Raw genomic sequence first — 12,936 nt, forward strand, 5'->3', positions numbered from 1 at the left:
GTAGAAGTATATGTGTCAATATATTACAAATATTTATAATAATTAATAAAAGGTACCTGGGAAATACAAGTGGGTGAAACTACAGGAAATATATGACTAGGTAAAATTATTATACTGAAAGTTTTTTCACTTTGTTTTGAGACGATTCAGTTGATTTTGTTCTTCATTTTGATATGAGAAACTAAAAGTTTTATTTTCTTAATGGCTGTTAATAAACTGTTACCAGAAATTTCAACAAGATACATTTATTTGTTTGGCTAACTCATCCAAGCGTAAAAATGTTTTCAACATATTAAATAATATTTTTATTGACGCATGTTTAACAATGCTAGCAATGTTATGATTATACTTTGAATATCCATATACTTTTAAAACAAGCTCATAAGGAAGTAAACTGCGTAATGAACATGTATATTTGCATTTGAATAATTGTTTAATTCTGTTAACAATCATCTAATTTGTTCTGGGACTCCAGAAATCCAGTTTTATTTAATTTGCATCTTGATGATAACAGGAAACAGATGAAATTCGTAACATTCATCAACCAAATAAATATTTTACGCACTTCGAAAGTTCTTTACTTTTCCAGACTGCAATCAGACGGTCATTAAAAGAATCCCCTAAATGCTTCCTAATTAAAATCTTTGAAATACGAATCAAAATGTTATGTAGCAAAGATTTTTAAAGCACATTTATTTGAAAGAGTTATTTCGTTAGAAAAGTTATCCTAATATGTGTTATATGAATTTAAATTTTTCTATTATGAACAGACATCTGATTCATCCGTATTCATTCAGTTTGTTTACATTTTAAAATATTCTTCTAAAAGCTATAGTGTTATGCTAAAATTTAACTATAATATGTTATTCCAAATGATGTATTTTGGAAGTCTAGGAGCTCGAACACAGAAAATTATCGTCTCCAGAAAGGTTCTACCTTTATGCTATCGAAGTCTTCTGAAATTGATAACTGCTTAAATTTTAATCCAATATGCGGGCATTCACATAAATTAATTTGATACTTCTTTTGTTACATATGAGTTGTAATAGCTTGGTTCCAGGAGTCCAAAAAAATCGAAAAAATTTATAAAGGACTCACACTAGTTGATTAGTGTTTATTAACTAAAATATATTAAGATATATTTAGCTATAGATTAGTTTTAAAATTTAACATTTGGTCATCACATGTTAAAGAAAATAACGTGCAATGCTCTACAAAATTAAACAGTTTGCTAATGGAATGGGGATTGGATTTATACGACAGTGCTAAAAATTATATAATGGAGCTCCTTTCGCAGTTGAAGAAAATTATAGAAGCAAAAACTAAGTATAACTGGATAAAAAGTCCGTTTATGTTATACGCTAAGGCAAACAACTTTCGGCATATCAAGAGATTCGACATTCAAATCTAGATTTAAGCAAGAGAAACTCCTAAACTCTTCATTGCATATTCGTAAATAATATCTAGAAGTTTTTCAGAGCTATAAACATTTTAATGCCATTCAAAACAACATATTTAAGTGAAAAATCTTTCTTACTGTATGTGGCAACAAAAAATATACAAACAAATTAAATGCAGACTATGAAATACCACTGTAGATAACATCAATAGAGCTAGACTTCGACAGTTTGTGTAAAAAAATGCAAGCAGAGCCCCGTCACTAAATTTTATAATGCAAGGGTGGGTGACATCTGAATTACGTGTTAATGCTATAAATAAGTAAATTACATTAATTTTATGTAAAAGATTTTAATAAAAAGTACAATGTTTTTCTTTAATGATTGTTGCATAAAGTACCTGTAAATATTGATCTACTTTTTACGATCAATTTTTTTAATGGTGGGTTGGAGTTCTCCAAAAAAATCGTATAGTTCTAAGAGTTCCGTGAGTCGACAAAGTATGAAGACCAATGATATAGAGCATAGGAATGTAGGAGAACATATTTTACATTTCGTTAATCCTATATTATGTATCAAGTAAGGTAAACAACATGCTTTATTAGCCAGAAGGGACGTTAGTCCCGAGTAGAATATTAGTCTCGAAACAGCATTTTGCGTTGAACTACTATAAACGACGTATCACTTTTCAAGTTCTTGCTAACAATTATTATCACCCTGTATTATATTTAAAAAATTAAATAATGAAGAGTCTGCATGAACGTATGCATGTTTCTTGCATTGTGAAAAAACAACGGTTCTTAATGCCATCAAATTTTGAATAACGTAGTCCTCTACCCAAACATGAGCACCTGGAAGCCCGACTTTTGATTTTAAAATATGTTTTATCTATTTCATATTTTTTAGAAGTTTGAAGAATTTTTTATTAACAAACTCAACTATTTCAAAGTGAGCAGTGGTAGGAAAAAGCGTTTTTACTCCAGTGAGCGTGGCTGTTTATCAGAAATTATAAACATATGCTGTTTTTAAATATTTTGTGATTTTGCTGTTGAATCAAATTTTAATCGAAAAGCGCCAAAAACGTAATATCTAATAAATAAAGCAAACGCAGAAAACGTTTTATAATAAAAAGACAAAAAAAGGTTTTGTGAAACCATCTTAGTAAGAAAACTAAACTCTTATATGATAAACTCAGGAAAGACTCCCCCCCCCAAAAAAAAAAAATTATGCCAACACTTGCGACACATGCGTGATCCGACACATGCGACACAGCAAATCCGACACATGCGTGAGTGAAATTCACTTATACTGTATATATCACTTATACTGTACTATACTATTGCAGTTTTAATCATTAACTTTAATTTTTAAAGTAAAATAAAATTTTGCGTCATAAAAACATACGTCGAAACCTTTTCGTTTTTTCTTTGTCTATATTAACTTATATGTATCTATTTTCAGATACATCATACAAAAGTATTTGGTAATTGTGAAATTACTATAAAAAGTTAAAGAAATATCAAAATTGCTAAAATTTTTGGCAACCCCCTACTGCTGGTTTCGCGAACCCCAATTGGAACCGCGACCCACAGTTTAAGAAACATTTATCTAGAGATAAAGTTCATTTGGTTGCATATATTGAATCATTATTAAAATTTTTCTTTTTATGTCTCTCTTTCGATCACGGGTACATCTTTCTCTCTCTTTCTCTTCCTATGACTGTTGTGTTCCCTCCGTAGTTTACGGTGCACAAGTTGTTATTTTCGTTTACATCTATTTTGCATTTTGATAGGAGTCGATGTGAAAGAGACGATTTATGGCAGTGTCTGGTTTATTTTTAAGTTCGAGCAGTTTACTTTTAACGGATGATGTAAAGTTGTTTATGAATTCAGAATACCAGCGCTTAAATTACATATTGTTCTGAATAAAAATATCACTCAAATACTATGATATCACCTGTTATCATTGCTGCTGCCACACTTTTCTTTTCGTTTTCTGTACTTTCCATAGGCAGTTTTGTTTTATGCTATGGTCAGCGGTAGTGATGTTCCCATCATTCTGCAAAAAATAAACTTTTTAGAATTATTTTCTTTTACAGTGTCCGATTAATCTACCACAGGCTGTAATAAAGGATGATGAGGATGTAATAAAAAAATTCAAAAATATTTCTGAAATATTAGTCAAAACTGGGCTTAATTTTAAAAAGGAAATTTGAAATCAAGAATAATCATCTCCGATTCGACACAGTACGATAAATTATTAGAAAGGATTTACTGCATCTGGATACTTTAAATCTTTTTTTTTTTTTTTTTGATACTAAACTGCTTATTGTATCTAAATTTAGGCAAATCTTTACTTTCAAAATTTTAAATTAATTTATTCTACGATGTAATGAGATATTGTCTTTAAATCTGCCGCAAGAAGAACTATGCGCTCTTATACACAAAAGTCTTGGCATTCAGGGAAACGTCTCGGACTTCCTTATATTTACGAACTGATTATATTGCATTGTGAGAAGTTTAAAATAAAATGCTACTTTTATCTCGAATAAACTATTCGAAGGGAAAAAAACTATCTTGAAAATACAATCACTTCTTTTTATTATTTTTTTTTCATCAAGCATTATCATTTCTAATCAAAAAACAAAGAAGATAGATGATTATTAAGCGGCTGCATCTCCTAGCAACAAGGACTCATAGAAACTAAGTAAAATAAGCGGAAAAACTGTAAAACAAAATAAGCTACCACATCCATAATGTGACAGTATATTTAAATGAGGCGAGGCGTTGGCTCGTTTCCACCGCTCGAATCCGAAGTCCACCATTCGTTTGATTTGGGAAGCAGAGGATTATTGCTTAAGTTTGAGGAGCCGATCAGAGCACATGGAAAGCAGCGATGCGACTCAATGGAGCACTGTGTGACTTGTTTGCTCGGAATACAGGTACTGGTGGTGTGCTGCTTACCTGGTGTGCAGGGAAAGCGATATTATGACGATAAGAACTCGATTGGTTTTTTGAGAAGCAAAACTGGATTTACTTTGCAAATATTTCCAGACAGAACTGTCAACGGTTCGAAGGAACACGGTAGCGATTTCGGTAAGTTTGAAAATTTAAAAAATTAAATTAAATAATTATTTGATAAATAGAAGCATTTTTGAAGTTATGTTAATTGTAATAAGTGTGTTATTATATAACGCAAGCCTACGAAGGTTTCTGAAATTTTTTAACTTATGTTTAATTTTTAGTATCTTGGGATGCTAAGTCACGAAATGACTTTGTTTCCAGTGGGTCTCAGAAATTCAGAAATCTGCGAAAACGAGGTTTCTTAATTTTTATAAAAACTTAATATTTAATTTTTAGTTTCTTCGGATACTAAATTAGAAAATGACCTTCATTTATTTTCACAGTGTTCAGTTTTATTCCAGTTCATGTTTATTCTCTTCTTGACTAATAACTTCGGAAAAATCTATATATAATTTATTTGAAAATATTTTGAAGTAGAGAAAATACCTTAAGAAAGATACCTTAAGAAATTACCTTAAGTAGAGAAAATACCTAAGAAAATACTACGTGCATACTTAAAGGAAACATTAAAATACAACTGTTATAAATAAATATATTCTTAGTCCAACATATTCACTTCTCTTTATTGGTAAATTTTCACTCCTATAATGGTTTCTCTAGATTAGATGCTGCCAAAAGGTAGATAGTAAAACAATTTATGTTAATTTTGATAATATTTTTAGAAATCATTACAAACATCATAGCGAAACAGTATAAGCGCAGTTTATTTACATTATAAGTTACTTCTATTATTCCTCGCGTGATCGATTAATCCAGGGAGCTTGAAGCTTTTAATCTTGCGAAATCGTTAAGTAAATCGCTACTAAATGTTTTTAGTAGTATGTATCATAATTTTTAGTAGTATGTATCATAATTTTTAGTAGTATGTATCATATGTATCATAATTTTTAGTAGTATGTATCATATGTATCATAATTTTTAGTAGTATGTATCATATGTATCATAATTTCAAAATATAGCAACAATATAATATATTTTGCAAAATGTTAATCATTGATATTAATATATTTTGTAAAATATAATTAACAGTAGCAATAGTTGACCCCCGCTGCTTCGAGTTTCCTCAATTCAACAGCTCGTAGTAATTTCAATTCGCTTTCATATGTCAACGAACATCATATTTTTTCCGTTTTTTAATGCTTCGGCAGACTTTGAACTTGATTATTAGAAGAAATCGTATAACTCTTTCCAGAAGAAATGCATCAAGTGACTACATTCAAGATTTCTTACTCTCTAATCTTGCTGCTTATCAATATAGTCCTACGTTAGATTAGGTAAATTGATTAAGGTACGCACCATGAGGGCTATCTCCCTATGGGGACGACATCTTAGGGAAAATGGCTTGTATCTACATACTCATCCACGTAAACTCCCATGCAGCCAAACCCTTTTGCTGAGATTCGAACCCAGATCGAACGACCAGTTTTCAGTTACTTCAGCCGGTCAGGCGTTGGAAGGCGTGAGGATTCTACGTTACGCTTGATGGAGTTAAAGTTTTAAGATAGTTTAAGTTATCTAAAACAACGTGACGTTAATCTTCGACAGGTACCAAACGAGATATTATATCAGTGCTTCTGAGAATTTCAAAAGCCCGAGGGCAAAGGGTATGTGTTGTGGGGGATATTAGTTTGAAGTTGACTGGGTAAACATTTTTGTTTCAAATTTAACTAACTAACACGCATTTTCCGCGGACGTTTTAAACATAATTCAGTTTCATTTGACAAAATTTCTTCGTGATTAATTAGAACGGCGTTGTATCGCTGTGGGGAATAATAATTTTAATGAGTTTGTAAAAAATGTAATACATAATTTTTAATACGCGGATATCATTTTTTAATATACAAAAGGGCATTTAAAACAACTAAAATATTTTTATAAAAATTTTCTTGTAAGGTTTGTTGCTGTGATTAAGCTCGCTTTTTTGATATCAGAGCAAGCCCATGAAATTCATTTAAAATGCATCAAAATATTACTATAACGATGTTGTACACTACTTTTAAGTAATTTAATTTATTAAACGTTCTCAAACTATGAAAATTATAATGGATAAGCTGCATTATTTTAATATGGAAACAGGACCGGATTTAAATTTGACGAGATCTTAAGCTGTTTGAGCTTTATGAAGGATATGAGTCAATTTTTTTATATGGTATATGCTACAATTCGGGAAGGGCCCCGAGAAAGTGGGGGTTAAGCTATAGCTTGTTCAGCTTATACGTAAATCCTCCACTGTATGGATATTAAGGAAATAATCTAAATTCGCATGAAAGGAAAATTGCCAATCGGCCACGTGCTCGTAGGAAACAATAGGTGTTTTCCCCCATGAACTGGCAATTTGCCAAGCAGCCACGTGTATGCATGGAATAAAATATCCTCTTCATAATTCAGCAGATTGTCGGGCAATATGGATATACAAATACTAATTTTATTGCATTTTCCGATATTAAAATTTTCTGTAAATGTCGAAGAAATTCGGGAATTTGACAATAAAATTTTTTTTTTTAAATTATTGCTGTGTTAGATTGTTTTCCGTTTATGAATACCTTTAATACTCATTTCCAAAATGCATTGCATAAAATAGTTTCCATTCCGAAATCCAAACTATATATAGCTCTTAAAAGTTAAAATATATTGAGAGAAATAAAACTTAACAAGTACTTAATTGAAAAATTATTAAAATCATTACTTAACACAAATTACCATGTCTGCCAGTTGATTAGCCTCAGCATAATGAATTTAAAATCAAATTTATGGAAATTAAAAAACGATGGGAAAATTATATCGTCTCTTTTGCAAAAAATCTGTCATCAATACGGATGTGGTCATCTCTGACAGAAATGCAAATGTCACATCTCGATTTCATAACAATTTACCAAACTCTTGATCAAATCTTGAGAAAATGCATGCTACCTTTTTAAAGATGCACATTTCAGATCCTGGAAGGTCAGAGGAAGTATTTGTCACTTTGCAATGAGAGTATCTTATATGCGCTGAATCAAATGAGGCCTGAGGTATCTTAGATGTGCTGAATTTGAGAGTTATTCTGATGCAAAAGTTAGCGAATTCATTTTAATGTTATCTTCTGTTTCCAAGTATTTTTATACCAGAGATGCTCGATAAAGACGAGCATTATCATTCATAACAGAAAATTTTAACAACCTTAGATGGACTCCCAAGACTTAGCCCATATACTGTAACTGGCTATAAGAACTCCATCAAAGCTATGTAACTTGGTGCGACGATTTTTAATAACAGTAACCCTAAACTGTTTCTGAAAAAAGGAGGGGGAGGTATAAAAGTTTAGACTTTTTAGAAATAGAAGTTATGTTATGCAAAAGCGAATTGCCTATGGTTTCCTCCTGATCTCACGTCTAGAATATTATTTCAGGCTATACTCGGATTCGTCAATTACTAGAACTCAATTCCATTCTTCTCGGCTTCATTGACTGTGATGACGATACCAATTTAAACGAACTTCCTTAGCTAATGAAGTAAATGGGATCCAAACCACTGGTTTTTCTCATATGAATGAATATTCTCATATGAATATTTCTCATATGAAGTCTAACCTCGTAAAGGTTTTGTGAAACTGCCGACCGGCTGATTCGAGGTTTTAAGGTTTAAAACTAACTCTATTGTAATCATTTCACGGTTCCTTCAACCCAACAATGAAAGAAAGAAAAAAAAAAAAAAAAAAAAAAGGACTGAATGAAGTTGTTGCTCTTTTGCCGCTTTTGACTATCTACTAACTGATTCACTGCTTAAAAAAAGCTATCCGAAATTCTTGATATGATATTTTGAGGGATTATATGGAACTCAAACGGCCTCCATTTCTGTTTGGCCTTTCTACCAATGAACGCTACTTTTATCCTTCATTTGAAGAACGCCTTTGATTCATAAATATTAAACACTGGCCCTTCTAAGAAACCACTTTAATTTTAAACAATTGCCTTAGCAGTATATATACCAAATACTACATACTCGAATATTAATATGCACCCTCTGAGTAACACATCGTAAGTGTCTTAATTTCCATATTTCATGAGCTAACTTATGCTCAGAAGTACAATTTTGCATTCAATAGCAGATAATTAGCAAAAGTCCCCATTGGATACTGGTTAAAAACTTTAATCAGTGAGCATATTTTTATTAGTTTATCCTTTTGACGAGCAGAATCAATACTGAAGCTTAAATTGTACCTCAGTTTTCAGACTAAGCTGACCAATCCATCTGAATGGTATCTGTTTCCATTTGAATCATACCTTCTGTTTCTTATCATTACGTTATCACAATCGCAACTTCTGTTATATTATCATTATGTTATCATTATTATGATTTCTGCTTGTTATCATCATATTATTATCATCTGAGTGATATCCTCTATTTGAATGATATCTTCTGTTTGTGAAGTACAGTTCAGCTCAAAGCATCTTTACTATTGGAGTTTGGTAATTCAATAGAAGTTTGTTTTCCCATGTTGCACAAATAATTTGCGTTGTCTATCATAGCTAAAAAAACAATTTTTATACTGAACGAAGTTTAAAAAAAAAAAAAAAATTGAAAACATACTATGGAATGAACAAAATTAGAGTATGCATAGTTTAATGTTTAGAATGTCATCTATTTAGATGGAAAACTTAAATAAATAACATGATGCTTATTTAGTTACATACTATTTATTTGCCTTATTGCTTTGTATCAGCCGAAAATCCAACAATAAACTTCGGGGATAAAACCATACCCATATGTAATTCACTGTGTACATTGATATCACAGATACCACATGTACACATTCCTCCCCTTTTTTCCTAAGTTTATCATTCGATAATTGAGGAAGGAAAATCAAATGAATAATTTAATTGACGATGGAAGCAGTTATAGTAAGAACATAAAAAATGAAAAACAGTTATGGATGCAGATAATGATTACAGTATTATTTCTTTAAAAGAAACCTACTACATTCCAATAAGAATACATAATATCATTAACATTCCAGTATCTAATAAGATATATTATTTCTGCTTCTTTTTGTAACTTCTATTTCGCCCTTAGTCATTGTTGTGTTTCTAGCGTTCTGCTATGTCTAGAAGCTCATCTCAAAGTCCTACAGCCCTTATAGAATGCAAAGCAAGTTATCGCTTTGTTCTGAAGCAAATGATCAAGTCGTACGAAGATTAAAATAACCTTTTATTTTATTAATTGAACAGAAAGCAATACTTTTGGTACAGACGAACCTCTGCTAATTGCGGATATCTAACATAACATAAAGATGAAGTAAATTTCAAAGTAGGTAACTTAGCCCTAGATTGCAAACAAAATACACTATTTAAGCTGACTCAAGGTAATTAACGGAGCATATTTTAGCCCCGGTTAGCAAGAAGTCGGAATAACTGCCACAGCTAGCGATAGTACGTAACTTCAAGGCGAGGCTGCCAGAAGCGCGAACACATTTAAACCCTCGGCTGAAATACACAACAAGTAATTAGCATTCTGATGAGGACTGCAGAAAGAAGTTATGGAAAGGTTCATCTCATAATAACCGGTTAACTAACATAAAATCCCATTGTCTCTGCTACTCCCTAGGCCTCAAAACATCCATAAATAATTAGAGAAGATAAACATGCAGCTGACTCAGCGAAATCGTAGACTGAGTGTCAGTTTGCGTTTTCTTGGCTGTGTTTGCTCCGTTCTTGTATTAGGTTGGCATAAAGTTGTACAGTTAGAATTGAAAGGTTTGGAATGACCTTCGCAGGTAGGCTGTCAGGTCTGTTCTTGGTAGTAAGAAGAAAGCAATCAGCATGAGGACGATTCCATTTTAAAATTTAGAGGAACTTATTCTCTGAACGCATTGAGGAATGAGGAAAACTGCGCAATTATTTTAAAAATATTCAGAACGTGGCGCTAAAACTAGGGCGGAGAAATACGAGAGAAAATACAGTAATTCAATTCAGGAAGGATACCAGGGAGGGAGCTCGGTGGTTTCCGTCATCCACAGTTAGGCAAAATATAATTACAGCTACAATTATTATGCAATTACTTTGCAATTGCAAATGCTTATTACTTCCTTGTACGAAGTAAAAAAGTATTGCAATAGCGAAAAATTTCGGGTATCATATTGTAGGGTTTATATTTATTTTAACTAACATTTATTTTAAGTTTAAACTATCTTTCCTGTCAAGCCTTACTTTCCCCTGGAATTGCCAATGCCAGAGTATGTAAATTTTAGTAGAACGCGTAAAGTATTCAAAATAGTCAGCGGAAGTATTCTGAGTTAAATAGAAAGGGAAACGAGTTCGAAGGTGTGCTTTCTTGCTTCACGAGCGTGGAGGTGGCTAGTTAGAAATTGAAGAACCACGCGTTTCGGCCTGTGTGCTTGCCTCGATAGATAGTTAAATTTTTCAACGTAATATTCAGAAGTTTGCTGAAATTATCAGCGGTATCTTAGAACGCGGTTAGGTTAGTTACGTTTAGAGAGCCTCGTAGCTAGTCACTTGTTATTATTCTTTTTTTAGTTTCTTATTTTTATTTTACCGCCGAGTCTGCGTAGTTTGTGAGCGTCAAGAGTGCGTAACCTGTGTAGGTAAGGACAGAATAAAGAACTCTTTTTCCTAAAGCGGATTCCAAAATGCACTTAAAATGGATTCAGAAGAGATTTTTTTCTTGACGTCTGTACGTACATATAAATGTGTCTCGCATAACTCAAAAAAAAAAAAAAAAAAAAAAAAAAAAAAAAGAGTAGTGTCAGGACGTTGAAATTTTGTATATGGGACAGCTATAACACGTAGTTGCGCACCCCTCTTTTTGTTTGCAATCGGCCGCACCAAAAATATATAAATGTATATATATGTATACCCACCCTCTTACTCTGCTCGGTGAGATCAGTTTTTTTTATTCTTATATGTTGGTAAATTGTTAATTTTTTGCTTTAAAAGTGATTGAATTATTTTGTTCTTATGTTCCGGTTAAGGTTTTTATACCTTTAATTAATCTGCTTGCAATAGTTGTAGAATAATAAATAATTTAAAAGTTGTTTAAGTGCGGCTATGCGTAACTTATTAGCCATATTTGTTTACGATTGAAACTTAGCAGAATAGAGAATTAAGTCAGTTTCTGCACCTTCAGTGCCTTTTTGCCGAGTGGAACGAAAAGTAAACTCAGTTTTGTGCGCCGAAAAATTTGCCTTCTTACCCTCCGGCCGGAAACTTCTTGTTTTCGCGTAGAAACTCTAATTGTAAAAAAAATGTTTTTAACTCTTTTATTTGTGTATGATGTTTTATGTTTTTTTTTATATTTTTCAATTTTTAATGAAAACATTTTGAGGTTTATGTATTTTTGCCGTGCCGAGAAGTGAGAACTGACGTAATTGAAGGAGAAATGTATCTGCAATGAAATTCGAGGAAATAAATTTAAACAAAATGCATTAAAAATGTGTGTAATTTAATAGGCCGTAAAAGGAAGTCATGTGGTGTCCGCATCACATTTTGTAATTATAATTACAATGCAATTGCAGTTCTAATGTAATTTTAATTACCTTGTAATTTTTAAATCTTATTACAATTACAATGTAATTTCTATTACATTGTAATGTAATTTCTATTACATTGTAATTGTAATTACAAAATAATTGTATAATCTAATTATGATTACGTAGCAACAGTGAAATCTGTTTACAATTAAAATGTACTTGTAATTACACTACAATTGTAATTACGAAGTAATTGTATAATTTAATTACAATTAAAATGTTATAATGTATTTTCTACCTGCTTCCAGCATGGCTTCGTTGTGTAACGGTAGCACACTCGGCGTGTATTCAAGAGTTCCAAGTTCGAGTCTCGGCGAGGGCAGTGCACATTTTTCATATCTCCTGCTCAAAATAAAATAAAATAAAATAAATGGTAATGACTCTGCAGTGGCGGCCGAACAAAAAAATATTGGACGATAATTCGTCAATACCAGGATTTGGCGATCGAGTTCCCTAACGGCCAGTCGCCCTTTAAAAGGGGGGATATATAAGGTTCGAGTTCCGGAGAGGACATTGCATATTTTTCATATTCCATGCTTTAAAAAAAAAGAAAAAGAAAAGAAACACTAATGACTGTACAGTGTAATTGCAATTTTAATCTAATTACAATTACAATGTAACTGTAGTTGTAATTGTAGTTAGTAATTACGATTATTTAAGCAGAAAAGGGATTTTTCCTGATAATTTCTGTTGCATATTCTAGTGGAATCGTGATCGTAATTGAAAATTACAGTAAACGACCCTAGACTCGAAATAGTTCTCTATTTTGGATAGCGAGTTGTTAAATAATACATCGTGATAATCGCATGTAAGAAAATTATTAGTATGGTCCATCTGGAATCATCTTACGTAAGTTCTGCGTGTGCTGTAGTTTGTAATAGCAGCATAAATTATTAATTACTCCTTTGTTAAATACTACGCATAAAATAAA

At 31.8% G+C, this 12,936-nt stretch overlaps 1 protein-coding gene and 1 long non-coding RNA gene across 6 annotated transcripts in view; one reads left to right on the forward strand and one right to left on the reverse strand.

Moving 5' to 3' along the window:
* The window catches only part of LOC118191792 (uncharacterized), a 37,717-nt gene that overhangs the window by 13,837 nt on the left and 10,944 nt on the right, over nucleotides 1-12,936 (reverse strand). Inside the window, exon 2 of the long non-coding RNA XR_004758667.2 lies at nucleotides 3,354-3,455. This is a non-coding gene — a long non-coding RNA (uncharacterized LOC118191792). The remainder of the gene's footprint in view (nucleotides 1-3,353; nucleotides 3,456-12,936) is intronic.
* The window catches only part of LOC118191791 (fibroblast growth factor 16-like), a 125,638-nt gene continuing 116,770 nt past the window's right edge, over nucleotides 4,069-12,936 (forward strand). For all 5 annotated transcript variants that reach the window (XR_015041766.1, XM_035362636.2, XM_035362637.2 and 2 more), the window contains exon 1: nucleotides 4,069-4,492. Coding sequence is in view for 4 of the 5 variants with exons in the window: in XM_035362636.2 (XP_035218527.1) it covers nucleotides 4,171-4,492 (322 nt within the window). In the remaining variant the exon portion in view is untranslated. The remainder of the gene's footprint in view (nucleotides 4,493-12,936) is intronic.

The sequence above is a fragment of the Stegodyphus dumicola genome, chromosome 6 (genome assembly GCF_044657685.1).
Source record: "Stegodyphus dumicola isolate Sdum_Otavi_A_Nest chromosome 6, ASM4465768v1".
Classification (NCBI taxonomy): Eukaryota; Metazoa; Arthropoda; class Arachnida; order Araneae; family Eresidae; genus Stegodyphus; species Stegodyphus dumicola.